At 38.7% G+C, this 20457-nt stretch overlaps 1 protein-coding gene and 1 non-coding gene across 2 annotated transcripts in view; both read left to right on the plus strand.

Moving 5' to 3' along the window:
• Positions 1 to 20457, plus strand: part of SENP1 (SUMO specific peptidase 1) — a 60949-nt gene that overhangs the window by 33019 nt on the left and 7473 nt on the right. The window contains exons 10-13 of the mRNA XM_066368836.1: positions 5271 to 5309; positions 6123 to 6207; positions 6793 to 6948; positions 9177 to 9308. Of these exons, the coding sequence (XP_066224933.1) occupies positions 5271 to 5309; positions 6123 to 6207; positions 6793 to 6948; positions 9177 to 9308 (412 nt within the window). The remainder of the gene's footprint in view (positions 1 to 5270; positions 5310 to 6122; positions 6208 to 6792; positions 6949 to 9176; positions 9309 to 20457) is intronic.
• LOC136396484 (U6 spliceosomal RNA) lies at positions 9504 to 9610 on the plus strand. The gene has a single exon (XR_010749770.1). It is a non-coding gene; the product is annotated as a U6 spliceosomal RNA (small nuclear RNA).

Raw genomic sequence — 20457 nt, forward strand, 5'->3', positions numbered from 1 at the left:
AAAGTTGGTATTAATACCTTACTGTTGAATCGTTGTGAAGATTAATTTACAGATAAAGCACTTATAAAACTGTTCCACATGTAGTACACAAATGTAGGTATTTTTTCTTGGGAAAGAGTTGTTCTCTTTTAAAGAGTGCTTTCAGTTCTGTAATGGTTCTTTACTGTGTCTGCCTTCCCTTTGTGGAGGATTTCTAGTGAAAACTGAAGAATGAGATGGAACAAATAGTATATTGGGCGAAACTGATTGGATAATGCTCTTTATCAAAATTGGAATTTACTCTCACACACTTGGTTGATTGACTCTTTATTTTTAATTTCTACCAGCAATGAAAATTTGTCCTTATTTCCCAGAATATGCCATGTCATTTCATGCTTCTGTGATCCTGGAATTCCCTTTCCCTCCTTATCTACTTGTTAAACTCTTAGTTTGCTTTTTAAAATCTGACTAAGGTATTATTTTTTCTCTGACTTCTCCAGATAACGTTATTCTTTCCCTCAAGCACTTGTATCCCTGTACCTTGTTGGTTACTAACACCTTTGCATTTATCACCCGGTGCCTGACTCATGATGGGAATTTAGTAAATAAATCTTTGTTAAATAAATGAATTTCCTAGAAAGCCTTCAATGCTATCTTGAGTAGCTCAAGTACTCATCAGCTTCATTTTGTTTTAATGCTTTGGTTTATTAAAAGTCATTTTAGCCTGACCAGGCTGTGGCACAGTGGATAGAGCATCGGACTGGGATGCGGAGGACCCAGGTTCAAGACCCCAACATCGCCAGCTTGGCGCGGGGTCATCTGGTTTGAGCAAAGCTCACCAGCTTGGACCCAAGGTCACTGGCTTGAGCAAAGGGTTACTTGATCTGCTGAAGGCCCACGGTCAAGGCACGTATGAGAAAGCAATCAATGAACAACTAAGGTGTCGCAACAAAAAACTGATGATTGATGCTTCTCATCTCTCTCCATTCCTGTCTGTCTGTCCCTATCTATCCCTCTCTCTGACTCTCTCTCTGTCTCTGTAAAAAAAAAAAAAGTCATTTTATACTAAGAGAAAGAACACAGTAGTCTTTGGACTTGGACAGACATAGTTTCGAATTCTGACTCTTCCAAGACAAATTATCCTTCTCAACCTCAATTTCTCTTTCCATATAATGTGAGTAATAATTCTTTGTTACCTATTATTGAGGTTTAATTAATGTATGAGGATTATCGTGAGATTTAACTAATGTGTAGTACACCTAGAGCAGTTTTACACATAGAACATTAAGTAGGTGTCCAGTAATTAGTTGCAGTTATTATTACTGTATGCTTCAATTATATAAGAAATAATATATAATGTCACAGAGACAGTGACTACTTGGAGACCACATGGCTTGCACCAAGGGACCTAGGGGAGACTGCCTCACAATCCCCTATACAGGTTCCATGAGACGGCCCAGACCCCCAGTCCTTACAGGTATCTATTGATACACACAAAAAAGACGCAGGGATAAGAATGATGAGGAAGTCAGGAAGGGGAACTTCTTTAGAGCAGAATAAAAGACAAGTGAAATCGCTCAAATGTTTCCACTTATTGATTAATCAGACTCGCTAATTCTGTCCCTGTTGTGCTGTGTTCATTACATACTGCGTTCAGTACTTTGTCAGTAAAACCACTGTGGCCTTTGCCTCAGGGCACTGAACTCTGTCCCTGTTCTATGTTCCTATTCAAGGCCTCTACAGTACAATCTCTATGAAAAGCAAATAGGTTTGCTTTTCCCCTGCATTTTGCTTTCCTAAGCCATGAGATACCATATTTTCCCAGGTAAGATGCACCTTTCCCTGAAAAATTTGCGGTCTAAAAACTGGGTGCATCTTATACAGTGGTTGTAGATTTTTTACTTGCATTTCCCACTTTTTCGTGCTTGTTTTGCACTCGTTGAAAACTGATTTGTCATCAGACACAGATGAGGACAAGTTAATGGATGGAAGTTTTGACCATGATGAGGAGTTGTATGAATTTTATGATGAATAAAACTTGAGATACTAACTTTATGTAATACATTTTTTTCAAACTTCGGGCCCCAAAATTAAGGTGTGTCTTATACATAAGAGAGTCTTATACATGAGGAAATATGACCTCGATTCATTGAAGAAAAGTGCTTGTTCCTTACGTTATTCATTTGTTCAATGAATACTAAGAGCCTGCTATGTGTCAGGCACTCTTCTTGGTGCAGAGGATACAGTAGTAAATTAAAAGACATATTTTGTCTTCATTAAGTTTATATCCTAATATGGGAAAGTAGACAAATTTGAATTCTGGGTGATTTTTGTCAACACTTGATATTGTGCAATAAATATGTTCTTATGTTTTTAGTATCATATACTAAGTAACCCCTCACTGCTACCACTGGTCTCTGTGGATTTCTGTGTTGTTGTCAGTTGTTTACTGTACCAAGGAGCCACCTCTCTTATGTCCTCCCTTTATTAACCTGAGTGATGGTGGGGAGGCAGTAGAATAGCATTTGCATTGCCAAACCCCAGCCTAAGGATGATTAGGAATAATGGTTCTCAAAAGTTAGGCTAAGGAGCAAGAGATACCCTCTAAGCCCTTGTTCTTGCCTTCACTAGGACAGATTATAGAGATTTAAAAACTAAACTGGACTCTCCAGATTTTACAAGTCCTAAAACTAAGTCTCATGGAAATGACTTGCTCAAAGTTGCAAAATCTAATCAGAGACAGCTCCAGGCATTCCAGGTCTTTTAACTCCCAACTTAATTCTCTGTTTACTTGTTCTATATATCTAAAAGATTTTTTTGGAAAAGAGTTCATTCCATTTGTTTTTGTGAGAGATCCTTCAGTTAGAGCTTGGCAAGGAGATGAGGAAGTTTGGGAAGAGCAAGAGGCCCTAGGACGTGGAGTTAACATGCCTGTGACTCTGCTAAGTATTATTCACTCAGGTTTTCAGCAAGAGCGACATTGAATAGAATTGATCTCTTATATTTGGAATGGAGTTGTGTTGCTGATTCCCCTCTTTGGTTCATTCATTGACTCATTAGCTGTTTGATATGGACTTGTTTGGAGGGGATTTTCTATTACTACTTTAACTTGGTTGATAATATATATAAATATATATATTTTGTTGTTGTTGTGGTTCCAAATATATTTTTTCTTCAATGTCAAGCTGCTTTTTTTTAGTTGCAGTTGACATTCAATATTATATTAGTTTCAGGTGTACCGCATAGCAGTTAGACATTTATATAACTTATGAAGTGATTTACCCTGTTAAATCTAGTTACCCTCTTGACATTATACAGTTATTACAATATTATTGACTCTATTTCCTATGCTATACTTTACATATCCATGACTATATTGTAATTGCCAATTTATATTTCTTAATCCCTTCATCTTTTCCACTCATCCCCCAACCCCCCCCCCCATACCTGAACAGAAACAGTTTGTTTTCTGTACCTATGTGTTTGTTTTGTTAGTTGGTTGAATTTTTTTTTTAATTTTATTTATTGATTTTAGAGAGAAGAGAGAGAGAAGGCAGAGGAGCAGGAAGCATCAACTTATAGTAGTTGCTACTCATACATACATGCCTTGACCAGGCAAGCCCAGGGTTTTGAACTAGCAACCTCAGCATTCTAGGTTGACACTTTAACCACTGTGCCACCACAGATCAGGTGGTTGAATGTATTTTGATTCAAGCAAACAAGAAGAAGTCCAAGAACCTATAAGATTGGATTAAATCATTAATATAACTGTCAATCTGAACCATTTAGGAAGAGTAATATTCAAGCTTAATGCATTATCTTAAGTGATGTACCCTTTTACATAATGTTGGTCTCTCATGCAAGTAAGGAGCTATACTAAACTTAATTTCTCTGCTGAACTTTGGCTCATCTTTTTAAACTATAGTACAGCTGTTAAAGAAAATTGAAAAGTAAGAAACAATAATATGACAATTACATTTAGAAGGGTTTCTTGACTGGAGAGTATCCAAGTACAAAAACAGTTTTGCTGAAATTAGTAGGCTGCAACACAAGAGAGGTGGCTTTACATATCGGAATATCTCCTGATGCAAAACCCAGAGCTGGCAAAGAGCATGGGTCATAAGTAGTTTCTCAGACATGACAGGAAACCTGTCCTTTGGATCTGACCTCATCTGTTTAGGAATTCCTCTTCACTCTGATGCCCAGGAGCAGGACACATTTGTCAAGCATGTTACTGCTATGTTCTTGCTTAGAAGAGCTGCATTTTAAGCAAATATGAAAATGTACCTGAATATCATATTGGTGCTCCTGCATTAAAGCAGGGATATAACCAGTCACCTATCTTTGCAAGTTCAGAAAACTTACACCTATTCAGTAGTGGGCCAGCGCTCATAAGAGTAATTGTTAAATTTGTAGGAATTTTTTGAGAGCTAGTTATTCAACAGCCATTATTTCAAAACTAAATTATATAAACTATATTGAAAACAAAGGTAATAAATATTCAAAAGTCATCATTTTCTACTCATTTTATATATTGTATCTATATGGTGGAAATACTATAGAATGATATGCTACCGCACATCTCCACCCAACTCCACATTCAGGGATGTCATGTTGGTAGGCTGAAATGGGCCATTTACATCATGGAAAATTCCCACACCACAAATCAGTGCATGGCTTATTATTTTGTTGGTGGACTAGTGATAGAGGAAAAAAAAAGTGACAGAGAAAATATCAATAATGTTGATTAAACGTGTGTCATATCTACAGTAGTTACATTGTAAATAGCACAAAAGATTGAAGATAAATTCTTCCAATATTCAAAAACTATATTTTTGATTCTACAAAGAAGCTGCTCACATTATTATTAACAAATGACTGAAGTGAAGTTACGACATATGTCCTTGTTGTTTCACTTTCATCTTTCTTGTTAACATAAATGAAACTATCCACCTCCGTGCATGTTGGACCTACACTTATTTGTCAGTTGCCACCAAAGGTTGCTATGGATATAGTAGGTGACAAAAATCAAGGAATAATACATTTTATGAGAATGCATTGTAATGCAATCAATAAAGAATATTTTATTATTAAAAATATGTGTTCAAAAGACTTGTTTGTATTTCTTTAGTTCCCAATTACAATTTTGTGTAATTTAGGTCCTTGTATTATCCCATGCTTGTAAAGCATTCTTGCAAATTATTTAAATTATTGGTTTTCTTGGTGACAATATTTGAATTTTTTCATAGGCCTTCTGCTCATTTATCCTATTTTTCTTTCTCCACCCCCAGTCCTACATTTTTCCAGGCAGAGCTGTGGATCAAAGAATTGTAAGTTACTCTTTTTGGTATCATTTTTTTCTTCTCTATCACTTCCTAATTTCGGTTAGAAGAAATCAATTAGCCAGTCATCCTACCTATGGTTAGTCAGTAAAAGCTCCCTATTTATAGCTACTTAGAAACAACTTTTAAGTTATTGAGTTTTTAAATTTTGTTGGTGTTAAGGTATTTCTCTGCTCGGATTTATTAAATCTATAACAATTGTTGAAGCTAACTTGAATTGGAAAAATATTTCAAAATTAGCATTATAGAAAGGAAAATAAATTTACTGACTAATTTCCATTTCTGGAGTTTGCAAATCACTAAAAACTTTTAGTCTAGGATTTTAAGCTTAAGTTATCTAAAACCCCTGGTCTTGATTTAAAAAAAAAAAAATAAACCTTTTTTTTTTTGGTTCATAAAACAACATTTGAATTAAAAACTCAATGATATTTTATATTATTTTCGTCTTTTGGGATTCAGTCTCATTTTTGGATTTCAAAATAAAGCTTCATTTTCTTCATAATCTTCAAAATATGTTGAAAAGAGAATTCCACATTTACAAATATCCTCAAAAGTTACATTTTCACATTTGGCAACAAACTAATCATTTTCATTATTTCAATAAAAATTGCAGGATAATTTCGATGACACCATGTGGTTTCACTTTGTCTTAAAATATAGGTAAAATATCGGTATAGTGATGGGTTAGCTTAAGGATTTTAAATGTTGTATATGAAGGTTTTATATTTAATGCTCAATGTACATCAACAGTGGGCTGATGTTAAGAGAGTGGTCTGTATTTGTGTCACATTCCTTTTCTAGAACTAGTGTTTATGATTCTCGAGCACGGGAGAGATTGCGCCAAATTGAAGAGCAAAAAGCACTGGCATTACAGCTTCAAAACGAGGTAAAAAAAATTGGGCTAAGATTTAAGTAAACAGCATATCCAAGTAGAAACTAATTTGGAAGGCTATCTGTATTTGGGGTCAGAGCTGTTGTAATTTCAAGCTGGTATGGTACCATAGCAGTGTATGATGAGTGGAAATGCTCAGGGTCTGTCCAGCACAGTTTACGTAGAAAGAGAGCATATTTCTTTTTTTTTTTGAAGGTGGAAACGGGGAGAGACAGTCAGACAGACTCCCGCATGCGCCTGACCGGGATCCACCCGGCGCGCCCACCAGGGGCGATGCTCTGCCCCTCCGGGGCGTCGCTCTGCTGTGACCAGAGCCACTCTAGCGCCTGGGGCAGAGGCCAAGGAGCCATCCCCAGCGCCCGGGCCATCCTTGCTCCAATGGAGCCTTGGTTGCGGGAGGGGAAGAGAGAGACAGAGGGAGGGGGGTGAAGAAGCAAATGGGCGCCTCTCCTATGTGCCCTGGCCGGGAATCGAACCCGGGTCCCCCGCATGCCAGGCCAACGCTCTACCGCTGAGCCAACCGGCCAGGGCTGAGAGAGCATATTTCTTTATCCCACTTATCTGAAGCTCTTCTTCCAGAGGTTGCAGGAACAGGAACATTCAGTACATGATTCAGTGGAACTGCGTCTCCGTGTACCTCTTGAAAAGGAAATCCCTGTCACAGTCACCCAAGAAACAGAAAAAAAAGGTCGTAAATTAACTGATAGTGAAGATGAATTTCCTGAAATCACAGAGGTAAATTACATAATATAAATTCTTACACTAGCAACTGTTGTGTTTAGAAAGAATGCTTTGGGTGAATTTAAAACAAACGTAACCTGACCAAGCAGTAGCGCAGTAGATAGAGCATCTGATTGGAAGGCAGAAGATCCAGGTTCAAAACCTTAAAATCGCCAGCTTGAGAGAGGGCTCATCCAGCTTGAGCATGGGGTCACTGGCTTGAACATAGGATCATAGACATGACCCCATGGTCGCTGGCTTGAGCCCAAAGATCACTGGTTTGAAACCCAAGGTCGCTGGCTTCAGTCCAAGGTCACTGGCTTGAGCAAGAGGTCACTCACTCTGCTGTAGCCTCCCCCTCCCTGCCCCCGTCAAGGCACATATGAGAAAGCAATCAATGAACAACTAAGGTGCCTCAATGAAGAATTGATACTTCTCATCTCTCTCTTCCTGTCTGTCCCTCTGTCCCTCTCTCTGACTCTCTGTCTCTGTCAAAAAATAATAATAAAACAAATAAGTAATAAAACACATAGTATTTAAATTGTATTGCATATGCCAGAGGGAGGGGAGTTGGGAGACTGTGTGAAAAAGGTAAAGGGATTAAGAGGATAAATTGGTAGTTACAAAATAGTCATGGGGATGTAAAGTACAACACAGGGAATATAGTTAATTATATTTTAATAACTATGTATGGTGCCAGCTGAGTACATGAAATATCAGAGTGAACACTACAAAGCATATGCTTGTCCATCCACTGTGCTGTACCCCTGCAATGAATGCAAAATAATATTGAATGTAAACTGTAGTTGAAAAATAAAATTTTTAAAAAATAAAAAATTGGTCCTGGCCAGTTGGCTCAGTGGATAGAGTGTTGGCCTGGCGTGCAGATGTGATCTCCGGTGAGGGCACACATGAGAAGCAACCATCTCCTTCTCTTCCCTCCCTCTCCTGCTTCTCTCTCTCTCTCTCTCTCTCTCTCTCTCTCTCTCTCTCTTTCCCTCTCTCTTTCCCTCTCCCTCTCCCTCCCTCCCTCTTGCAGCCAGTGGTTCAATTGGTTTGAGCATCAGCCCTGGAGCTGAGATTAACTTGGTTGATTCAAGCATGGGCCCCAGACAGGAGTTGCAGAATAGATCCCAATCAGGGTACATGCAGGAGTCTGTCTCTACCTCCCCTCCTCTCACTTAAAAAGAAAAGAAAAGAAGAAATTATATTGCATAATCCTGCTTTCAGTTGTATTGTAGCCTAATTGTGGCTTTGTTTTAAACAATTATTGAACATTGAAGAAAGAATTTAAGGTGGCTTTTAGCAAGTTCAGTGCAAAAGCATCTAATAAATTTGTTTCATTTTATGTGTAGTAAGCTGAGGCTTCCGATTTTTTGTTTATTTTTTGTCTTTTCTTTTTCTTCTTTCTCTTTTTTTCCTGTGAGAGAGGAGGGGAAATAGTGAGGTAAACTCCCGCATGTACTCTGACCCAGATCCACCTGGCCACCCTATCTGTGGCCGATGCTTGAGTACTGAGCTATTTCTAGTGCCCGAGGCGGTTGCGCTCTGATAGAGCTATCCTCAGTCCCCATGACCAATGCTGGAACTGATTGAGCCATTCACTGGCTGTGAAAGGGGAAGAGGGAGAGAAGGAGGAGAGAGAGGGGGCAGAAGCAGATGGTGGTTGTCCTGACTGGGAATCGAACCCTGGACGTCCATATGCTGGGCTGATGCTATGTCCACTGAACCACTGGCCAGGGCCTTCCAATTTTTTTAGGTAATAAAAACTCGGCATAAAATTGAGAAAATATACAAAGTCTGTACATTTTAAAGTAATCTGTTCCTTAAACCAGTCTTCTGTGTGGGAAACTCATGGCTGGTGAGTGTAACACATGTATTTTAGTTGTGATGAATTCCATGTTTGACACTGACAAAGAACAAAAACAGCAAAAACAGTTCCAGGAAGATATATCTAAAAGAGACTACCTTTATTCCCTTTCTACCTTTCAGGAAACATTCTATTTCTGAGGAGATTATTTGGATCAAAAAATATAAAATATAATTAGGTATTCTCATAGACTTAGAAAATTTGATAGCATGAATACTATGAAACAAGAGTCTGAACTGTTGTGTTGCAAAAGAGAAAGGAGGACAAGGTGGGAGAGAAGGAAGTGATTAGGGAGATTACTGCTGGAGAGACTGAGGATTATATGGGGTTTGTGAGAAAACTGCTTAATCTCTGACACCTCTTGGTTCTCTAGGAGATGGAAAAAGAGATAAAGAATGTATTTCGTAATGGGAACCAGGATGAAGTTCTGAGTGAAGCTTTCCGCTTGACCATTACACGCAAAGATATTCAAACTCTAAACCATCTGAACTGGCTCAATGATGAGGTAATCTTGCACCCAATTTTATATTTAAATAGTAAGTGAACATTAAGTAGAAACTATATAAATCAAGGCATTATCTTAGTGTTACTCAAAATGGTTCTTAGATGACCTGGATCAGAATCAATTGTCACAGTCTTGTCAATTCTGAATAAGTATGAAGCGGTGTGGTAGAGATAGCACTTAAAATAAAAACATCTTGTGCGCACTTCAGCAGCATATACACTAAAATCGAAACGATACAGAGAAGATTAGTATTGCCCCTGCACAAGAATGACATGCAAATTTATGAAGTGTTCCATATTTAAGATAATAATAAACCTTATCTTAGGTGATTTTTATGTATGAGAACTGCTGATTTACCTATTTTTGTATTGAAAATTTGGACACTGAAGGAGAGGACATTCACTTATTAGTATTATCACCATCTTTAAGGCACCTACCCTGCAGTTCACATCTTCAGAGAGGGTAATTAACAGCTGACCACGTTGTAGCATGAAGGGATACATTCCACGTAAGAATCAATTTCTACTTCCCCTTCTATCTCTACTTGTTCTAAGTCACTTAGATGAACAGTTATAAGCTTTCTGAAATAGCCTGTATTTTTAAACTAACATTGATAAGTTACATTATTAAATATTTAATGTATTAGGTTAAAAAAGTTATGGCCCTAAGCTTTTGAGAGTTCAAATTATTTTAAGTAAATTGATTACAGTTTTTAAATGGATCTGCCCTTTTCCTTTACCTGTAGGAGCTTGTTTTATTTGAGAAAGCTATTTTCACAGCAAAAGAAAAAAAAAAAAAACAGTTTGCTTTTTTTCTTAAGTACCATCCTCCTTTCTTAGGCCCATGAGAGTATCCCTACCTGTATTTTTGGGTGTATTCAAGTTTCACAACTACGAAAGAGTTTTAGATACTCAATATAAAAAGTCTAGATATCTATATCTTGGTCTTTCTTGTAGGCTAAGGACCTTCCAGATAATAATATTGGCTAACATCTGTTGAGCATCTACCTCATGTTAGGCACTATTCTAAGGTTTTATGTTTTCTGTTCAGCACAACCCTTGGAGATAGGTACTGTGATTTTATCATTTCTATTTTATCGACGAAGAAACAAAGCAAAGAAAGATTAAGAAACTTTCAGGGTTACATGGCTAGTAAGTAGCAGAGCCAGGATTCAGACCCAGACATTCATTCTTATGTATTATATCATAGATTCTTAAGTTGGATTCTGTTTTAGGATTAGATGTGTAGAATTTGAGATCCATATATCATGCCCAACATACTGATTTTTTTCTGGGGCCAACTGGACTAACCCTGTTCTCTTTATCACTGGTGAATTTATAAGATTCAAATTTTCCTTTTTTAACTATTTAAACATTATTTTTACTTATTGATTTTAATGAGAGAGGAAGAAAGAGAGAGATAAGAACTTCGATCTGTTCCTAGGTGTGCCCTGACCAGAGATTGAACCTGCAACCTCTGCCCTTTGGGAGGATGCTCTAACCAATTAAGCTATCCAGCCAGGGCATAAGATACAAACCTTCATCACTCCCTGAATATATCTTTGACCAAGGATAGTAAGGAAGGTAGGGTTTGATACTGTCTTGCTTTAGGGGAACCACCATTGCTTCTTTTGGCTCAGAATAATGATATTAGAACATTGGATCAAATAACAGGAAAAAAAAAGAGTTTAGGGAAAATCAAAGGCAAAATGAAAATCAAGGACAGTCAAAAGTATCCACCAATTAAGTGTTTTTGATTTGGAGATGTTGATCTCTGGTCCCTTGCTATTTTTTTCTTGCTGCTGCTAAATGGGAAGGGATCATTTATTCTACAGGAACGTAGCCTGTTTGTTGTAAATTAAGCAGAACCTTCTAGGGGGCAGCAATGAGTAGAATATAAGCCGAGTTCTTGCTATTTATTGTGCTTGTTACCTCAGTGAGATCCCTTACAGAGGCAGTGGCTGAATTTTTAGCAAGTAAAGTTAATGGAAATTACATTATTTGGAAGAGGTGAGAGGAAGAAAAGGTTCTTTGTCTACTTTATTTCTGTCAAGCCAACCCATAACTTGTAAGGAGTGCTTGTCTTCTGAGTTTGAAAGCAGGTGCCCATTCACATGTCTGTGATGATGAGAACAGCACCATTCTTAAAGTACTCAGTTCTCAGGCATTGAAAGTTATTGCCTATTAGAGGCTAACATTCTGATGGGTAATTAACAGGTATCCTTAAGTATTTTTACTCATTAAAAAATACTTAATTCTGTTTCTCAGTTGTGAACACTTGGTCTCCTTTTGCAAGCAATTTGTCTTCTCTTCAGTCCTGTGCTTCTTCCCTCAAACAGATATTTTCATTAACCCTTTTGAGTAGTGAGTTTTTCTCATGCTCGCTGACCCCTGGGAGTGATTATTTTTCAAAAAAGGAAATTAATTCCAGTTATAGTTTTATTAACTTAAAATCATGTTTGTTTGATAACCAAGTTATGGAAACAGGAAGAACATATATTTGCCTTTTTTTAATGTTGCGTTACACATTTTTAAAATAAATCGATTGTACTCTGAATGGTCAGGAGGCACAAGAACGTACATGAACATTTGTATTACTCGAAAGGTTAATAACCATTTCTCTTCTTTGTGTATGTCCTGTCAGTTTTATAGGATTCATGAACATTTTCTCCAAAATTAGGTGACTGACAAATTATTCTTACCATTTTTTAGAGAAGGAATATAAGATCCTAGAAGTGAAGAAGTCAGGTTTAGTTCATAAGGAAAGTAAAATGTAAAGTTTTATATTTGAGATAGGTACACAAGGCCTTCAGGCTACCCTTTCTCTGGCCCCTTTCCTGAAAGAATAGGCCCTAATGCCTAGTCATACAATAGGCTTTTAAATACATTTTTAATGAATGGATTTTTTATATGGGTGAATAGTTAAATTCTGTACAGCTTCAAAGGACTAATGATTGACAGGATTGACATTGAAATGGAACTTCTCAAAAATGGAATGTGAGAAATGGTGCCTTGTAAGGAATACAAAAGGAAGGCTAGAAAAATCAGGGACACTGTAGATGGGGGATTCTCTGCTGGGTCTGGTGATTAGTTATTAGTAGAAATATCTAATTAAGGAAAGGAGAGGGTAAAAGAGAGGCGGGCTTAGTTGCAAAAGTAGATTGAAAGTTGGAATTAAGAAACGATGGAATGCCCTGGCCAGTTGGCTCAGCGGTAGAGCGTCGGCCTGGCGTGTGGGGGACCCGGGTTTGATTCCCGGCCAGGGCACATAGGAGAGGCGCCCATTTGCTTCTCCACCCCCACCCCTCCTTCCTCTCTGTCTCTCTCTTCCCCTCCTGCAGCCAAGGCTCCATTGGAGCAAAGATGGCCCGGGCGCTGGGGGTGGCTCCTTGGCCTCTGCCCCAGGCGCTAGAGTGGCTCTGGTCGCGGCAGAGCAACACCCCAGAGGGGCAGAGCATCGCCCCCTGGTGGGCAAAGCTTCGCCCCGGTGGGCGTGCTGGGTGGATCCCGGTCGGGCGCATGCGGAAGTCTGTCTGTCTCTCCCCGTTTCCAGCTTCAGAAAAATACAAAAAAAAGAAAAAGAAACGATGGAAATATTTGTAAGTGAATATCAATACTAGAAATTATTTTAAAATTTTTTAAAGACTTATTCACTTTAGAGAGGAGAGAGAGATAGAGAGGGAGAGAGAAAGGGGAGGAGAGGGAAGCATCAACTCCCATATGTGCCTTGACCAGGCAAGCCCAGGATTTTGAACCAGTCACCTCAGCATTCCAGGTCAATGCTTTATCCACTGTGCTACCACAAATCAGGCAGAAATTATTTATTAGTTTCTGGAGATTGAATTAGATAATTTCTGGAACCCAACTCTAAGCTTCTAAGTCAATGATCCTGAGGAGAAGACTGCTTTGGGTTTTGTGTTCCTTTTTATGACCTGATGGTTCTACTTCTTAGAGGCCATAAGAGTTGTTTTGTAAGGCATCAGATAAACTCAGAAATACATGGAAGTTATTTAAGCATATGGGTGAATGTGTCTGACTTCTTCTAGTCACGAGAGAGTAAAACAGATTATATTCACCATTTTAACTTAACTAGAAAACTAGACAAAATATGAAACAACAATCTTCAGACATTGGATAACAGTGATCCCTGAGAGAAGGAAAATGAAAGGGATGAACCTGTGATTTCCTCTATTGGGGTGGTATGTTGAGGGCAACAGCTGGTAGAACCTAAGAGTGCCTGATAGTCTTGACATAGAGTTCAGAGTTTGGGAAGGCCAAAGTGGCTAAGATTTATTAGGTCAAATACTGGAGGGAAGGTTACTGTACAATGAGAAAGCTCCAGAAATGTGCAGAGGGCCCCCCTTGAATCTTTGAATACCCGTCTGTATGTATTTGGTAAAAAATGACTAGAGGCTGGGAACTGCCAGGAAGAAGGAATCAGAGCAAGCCTCAGAGCTATCACAGTGCCAAGAATAGTTCATGTTCCAACCAGCAAGAATGGAAAAGTCATGGGACATTGATTGACTAGAGTCCTCAAGATGGTATTGCCTCTGGATTGGGGCCAAGCTGGCCCTAAAATAAAGACTGCTCTGGACCCATGGTAACAGAGCTTAAATAAGTTGTAAAAGCTTGAAATTTTCAAGTAACTTAACTATATCACAGAACAAAACCCAACAATATTTAAAGAAATACAACAAATTCTAGTAACAAAGTCCAGCAGCGTGGAATTCACAGTGTCTAGCATTCAATCAAAAATTTATGAAGCATGCAAAGTGGGAGGAAAATGCAACTTATAACAAGGGGAAAAAATTTACCAAAATTACTCAGAAATGACAAAAATTATAGAATTAAAACACAAGAATACTAAAACATATTATAAACACAGTCTATATCTTCGGGAAGGTAAAGGAAAATATATGTTATGAGACGATAAATGGGGAAGATATAAAAAACCCATTGAACTTGCAGGGATGAAAAATACAGTACCTGAAGAAAAAAAGAAAAATACGGTACCTGAATTAAAACATACATGAGATGGAATTAACAGATTAGACACTGCAGAAGAAGAAAAAAATAAAGAATTTGAAGCTATAACAAAGGAATCATCCAAGTGAAATAGAAAAAAGGCTGAAGAAAGATGACTAGAGCTGTGGGACAATATCAAACAGTCTAAGCATGTATTTAGAGTCCCAGAAGGAAAGGTGGAGTGTAAGTAGTGTAACAAAAGAAATTAAGCAATAAAGGTTGAAGATTTTCCAAAGCCAGTGACCATGGGGACGTCTATGATCCCACGCTCAAGCCAGCGACCCTGCGCTCAAGCTGGTGAACCTGTGCTTAAGCTGGCAACCTCGGTGTTTTGAACCTGGGTTCTCTACATTCTACGCCGATGCTTGATCCACTGAACCACCACCTGGTCAGACGATAAGGCTATCCTTTTTTAGACAAATGCTGAGATAAGTCATCACTTTAAGGAATATTAAAGGGTGTTCTTCAGGCAGAAGGAAAACATGAGGTGGAAATTTCATTCTACACAAAGGAATGAAGATCAGTGCAGATGCTCTCACTTTTTAATATTGCTGAAAGACAATTGTTTAGTTAGCAGAAACAAGGTACTGTGGGGCTTATAACATAGAGATTATTTCAAAAATGCAAAAGCATTAGACTGTTAGAATACTGTATTTCTCACTTTTCTGGCTGGGGAAAGGCCCTGAGGAAAAGACTCATAAATATGGGGAGTGAGATAGTGCAGGAGGATTTAAGGTAGAATTTACGTAGCCGACTGTAACTACATGAATTGACAGCTAACCAGGCAGACTAACTGCCTCTGAAAGGAAAGAGATGTCTTAGCTATTTGGCATCACAGTAGCCTTGTGTATAAAGAAAGGATTCTTCCTTGATTGATAGTAGAGAAGTAAGAAGACTTTATAAGGGATATCTTTATTATATGCAGCTTAAGTATCTGTTTGTCGCCGATAGCTTATTGGTTGCTTGTGAAACTGTACTAGCCAATGGGGTGAAGTTGCCACGGCTGAACGCAAATTGAGTGGGTCAGGGGGAAGGTGAACATTTGTTTACATTGGCAATCATCTGCTTTTGAAACAATTTAAGGCTGAACGCAAATTGAGCATGTCAGGGTGAAGGTGAACATTTGTTTGCATTGGCAATCATCTGTTTTACATAAAAACTACGTCTTAATGTAATTTCTTTTAAGAATGCCTCCTAGAAAATACAGCACTGAAGAGGAGAGAAAAGGAGCTAAAGCTGCACAAAAACGGCTTTCTCGACAAAAAGAAACCACTGAGCAGAGAAAGACAAGGCTTGCTTCAGTCGCAGAGCAAATGCGTCTTTCTCGGCAAAATGAGACTGATGAGCATAGAGAAACAAGGCTTGCCTCAGATGCAAGACAAAAAAGCCTGTCTCGATAAAATGAGTCCCTTGAACAAAGGCAGGAGAGAAATGCAAAAAAAACGACAGAGTAATGCTGACCGAAATGCAAAAAGGATTAAAACAGTTTCAAACAGAGAAACTTTAATTTTTGAGCATTCCTCTGGTGACATGAATATTAAATGTGAACACTGTCAGTCCTTAAACTTCAAGTTAGAAACTAATCGATTTGACCGTGGCAAGAAAGGATTTTCTCAATGTTGCAAGTACGGAAACATTGTAGTTCCACTAATTGAGAATTATCCACCACTCTTGAATAAATTATTGACTAATCAGCGTGTTGGCATTTTTTTACCTGAGCCTGCATTTGGACACGGTCAACTTTATGTTGCCTGTTCAAGAGTTCGTGAAAGAACGGACGTAAAATTAAAAATAATTGATGGTCCTCTGCAAGGCGAGCTTAAAAATGATGGAAAGATCTACACAGGAAATGTTGTGTACAAAGAGATCTTTGACATGTGAATTAAGATTTTATTATTTAAATCACCTTTATTTATTGAGCTAGCGGTAGCTCTTAAGAAATATACCGCCAGTGGTTTCCTTCATTGCACTCTACTTTAAGCAATTAAGCAAGTAGAAGGGGGAAACCCCGTGGGGCACTAAGCAAAGGGGCGTCCTCGCCGCCTGCCCTGGGTAATTCAGTTTGAATTAGCAGACACCTTTGCACAAATCATTTTAATTACAATTTATAATATCTAGAACAGCGGTCATTTCGTATGACCGCTGGGCTTTCTAGTGTGTGTGTGTGTGTGTGTGTGTGTGTGTGTGTGTGTGTGTGTATTAAGGTCACCTGATTTTTATTTCAGGATTAGGATCTAGAATCAGAGCACATAACTCTTTGTCTAGCATTCTGGCTTTCAGAACACAAATCTTTGATGGAAATGGGAAATTGGTAGTAGTCATAATTTTCTAGTTGTTTCTAAGGAGTTAAATTTAAGTGATGTTTAGTAAAGAGAGGAAACAGCCTAACAAAACATAAAGTCCAATTAGACAAACCTAGCACATGGAATAAATTTTCCTTAAGGAATAAAAACTGATTGCATAAGAAAGGAAAAAAGCTAGGCAAAATGAGATAAACTGGTTCAGGGAATATGCTGTGTACTCTTACATGTGGAATAAAATGATAAGAATGGAAGTTTTAGTGTTTCTAACATGAGTCATTGGTGGATTCCACTTCATTATAGTTTACTTCTTTAAAGTGTTTCTTAATAGATCTAGTCCTTTTAATTAACAGGGATTTATGTGAGATAACGTGGAGAATTGTAATTACAGTTGTCATGACTCCATAAAAATAGGTGTTGCCTGCCTGTCTTTCTTTAAAACTCTAGCAGTAATTCTAATAATTTGTTGCTTAAATTTGCATCTGAGAAAACTGTTGGGTACATGGTCACAGTGAGGGATGCAATACACAGAACTTTTCCTGAATTTTGTTGTTTTTGGTTTTTATAATACCATTAGGTTAAATCTTGGGAGTGAAGGACCTTCTTTCTGACTCATGATATTCAAGTGCTGCTGCTTGGTTAGTCTTTTGGGCTTTGTGGTTGGCTAGCATAGATTTAATATAAAAATCAGAATGAAAAATTAAGATGAAAAATCTCGAGAGGTAAACTAGGAAAATCAGCTTTGTTTCCCCTAAAATTTTTCTTGGTGTCTGCTCAGGAGCACTGTCATGACCAGGACTTTTAGTACATTTTTTTCCCCAGGCAAATCAGAAGGGTTCAGAATATAAAATTGGGAAGGTTTAGAAGTTAAGACTTTACTCTTAGATGTTTTACTTCTAAATGCATTGAGAAAACAATAGTTGGCTTGTTGACTGGGCATAAAGAAAGTTACAAATAGCAGTGGCCATTTATGTCATTGTGGTAACATACAGGAAAAGGATTGAGTCCTTAGTTTGAAAACTAGTGTAGGTTTTTCTTTTAAAGGGAAGCCTTTTTTAAACAGCTTCAGCTTGGCAGCTCTTCAAATAAAATCACAAAGGACAAGACACTATAAACAACCGTCCCACCCCCAAACAGGACTGCATAGACAAGCAGGCGCTCATGGCCAAGGCTGTGAAGACAGCAGAAAGGGCAGCTCCTTCAGCATCAGGAGCCACAGTGAGCAAACAGACAAGTGTGGGTCCCAAAAAGAGTAACAGGTGAACTAACACTGGGTCCTCAGATGCTGATACATTGGCAAGACAAACAGTAGGAGCAGCACTGATTTGCTACTTTTAGCTCAATATTTCAGAGGGAATTCATTTCGAGTTCTTCTGGAGCTAAGAGAGTCTTGTGTATAGAAAGTGCCTCTCCATGGGAGGGGAGGGACCCTTGTCTTCACAAAATATAAGCAAAGGTTTTGACCATCAATGCTTCTTTTTCATCTTAAGCACTGTGATCCCTTCTCTCATTTCTTTTTCCTTCATCTTCAGCACTCCCACTTCTGTGAGATGACCTGTAGGGTTCTTTTTGTTCTCTCTTAGCTTGTTTTTTTTTGGTATGCTTGTGTCTTGGCTGAACTATGGCAGTTTTCCTCATTTGGACAGTAATAGTTGAAAAACTGAAGAGAGAAACTTGGATCTGAATTCTGCCTCAGATGTCAAATTATACATTCTCAGCTAATGGGAGGGAACATTGAGGCCACCACACTCCTTCCTACTGGGATACAGGGGAAATGAAAAAGAACCCACATTACTTCTTAGAGCTAATTAATAAGCTGACTTTGGAGGAGGCCGTTTCCTTCTCCATGGAGAAACATTGGTTGGAGGCAGAGCTAAACCAATGGAAGAAGGATTCTCAGAAGAAACATACCCTGATTGTGGGGTCTCTGTTTCTGTTTAGCCAGCATGGTCTTTAGCTTTATAGTCCAGTTTTTCTAAATAAAAAATTAAAATAAAAAGACCAAACAACTCAGGCTGTGTAAGTCCAGCTGAACTTCATTGGTCTCTAGAACTCTTTTCTCCTAAAAATTAGGATAATCTCGTGTAGCGTGACATTCATTTACATCAGTGGTAGTCAACCTGGTCCCTACTGCCCACTAGTGGGCGTTCCAGCTTTCATGGTGGGTGGTAGCGGAGCACCCAAAGTATAAATAAAAAGATAGATTTAACTATAGTAAGTTGTTTTATAAAGACTTTTTTTTCTTTTTACAGAGACAGAGAGTCAGAGAGAGGGATAGATAGGGACAGACAGACAGGAACAGAGAGAGATGAGAAGCATCAATCATCAGTTTTTCGTTGCAACACCTTAGTTGTTCATTGATCGCTTTTTCATATGTGCCTTGACCATGGGCCTTCAGCAGACCAAGTAACCCCTTGCTTGAGCCAGCGACCTTGGGTCCAAGCTGGTGAGCTTTTTTGCCCAAGCCAGATGAGCCCGTGCTCAAGCTGGCGACCTTGGGTTCTTGAACCTGGGTTTTCCACATCCCAGTCATGGTCAGGCTGTTTTATAAAGATTTATTCTGCCAAACTTAGCGAAAATCCGACATAAAGTACTTGGTAAGTAATTATTATTATATGCTTTAACTTACTGTAATTCTGCTTTATAAATTTTATAAAGTAAAGTTACTTCCCTACTTTATAAATCACCATTACTATGGAACCAGTGGGTGGTTAGAAAATTTTACTACTAACAGAGATACAAAAGTGGGCGGTAGGTATAAAAAGGTTGCCTACCCCTGATTTACATCATCCTTTTTTGCTTCAGGGTAATTATCCTAAAGGTCAAAATTACTTTCATGGGCACCTGGGTAGGAAATATCTCCATGACTTTCATGTGGTTAGCTGTCCTTATCTCTGTCTGATTCCTTCCACCTTTCCCTTGAGTCCTTATTGCCTGTTACAATTTATAACTTGTCTGCTCCATGGAAGGTGTGGCTTCCAGTAACTGGCAGGTCATCTGCCGATTCACTTCACCCCTTAGATTGGAGGGTTTAGCCTCATAACATGGCTAATATTGTGGGATGAGTAGAATACCAAAGGAATCAATTCCTTCTTGCTGACTTTCTCTCGCTATGGAATGTAGTTTATAGCCTAGACCTCCTGTTTGCTGGTCACACCCTCTTGTATTCCTGGCTAGAGGCATCATTAGCACCATGGTCCTTGAGGGCAGAGTTAGATGAGAAACCTAGATTAAGAAATCTATCACCCTAATTGCATCTTGATTCATTATCATTATTGAAACTAACTGAGTTCCAGTTATCTGTTGGGCATCACACAGACAAGAATTAGCCACAACCTGAGTTCTCTGGACCTGCTGGGCCTATTGCTCAGTCTTCAGAGATGCAGGCAGAACAGTGTCTTTCTTCAACCCTAGCCTTCTCCTGCTCCCACCCTCCCTCCAGGTCTGCCTTGTGGCAAGTGTGGTTTCCCTGTAACTGCCTAGGCATCCTCATCTATAGGCCCTTTCTCTAGTCTAGACCACACTCTGGTGTGTTTCTGGCAGTGGTCTCTGCTGCCTACCCAGTATGTAGTTGCCTGCTGTTGGGCAGTAGCTCATTGCTCTGGCATCCTAGTGTGTAAATATTTGTCAAAGGACGGGGGCATTTTCCCATTCCCCAAAAAGAATTCTGAAAAATGTGCCTGTTTTCTTAGTCCTATTTCCAAGCTGTGGATCAGTTAGCCCATTCATTCCTTGCAGAGGACAGACACTGGTGTGGCCTCATCTGACCACATAAATAAGTGAGCAGTAACTTCCGGCCCAGAACTTTCAAGCTTTAGTACCAAG

This window comes from Saccopteryx leptura, chromosome 2, assembly GCF_036850995.1.
Source record: "Saccopteryx leptura isolate mSacLep1 chromosome 2, mSacLep1_pri_phased_curated, whole genome shotgun sequence".
In the NCBI taxonomy this organism is placed as follows: Eukaryota; Metazoa; Chordata; class Mammalia; order Chiroptera; family Emballonuridae; genus Saccopteryx; species Saccopteryx leptura.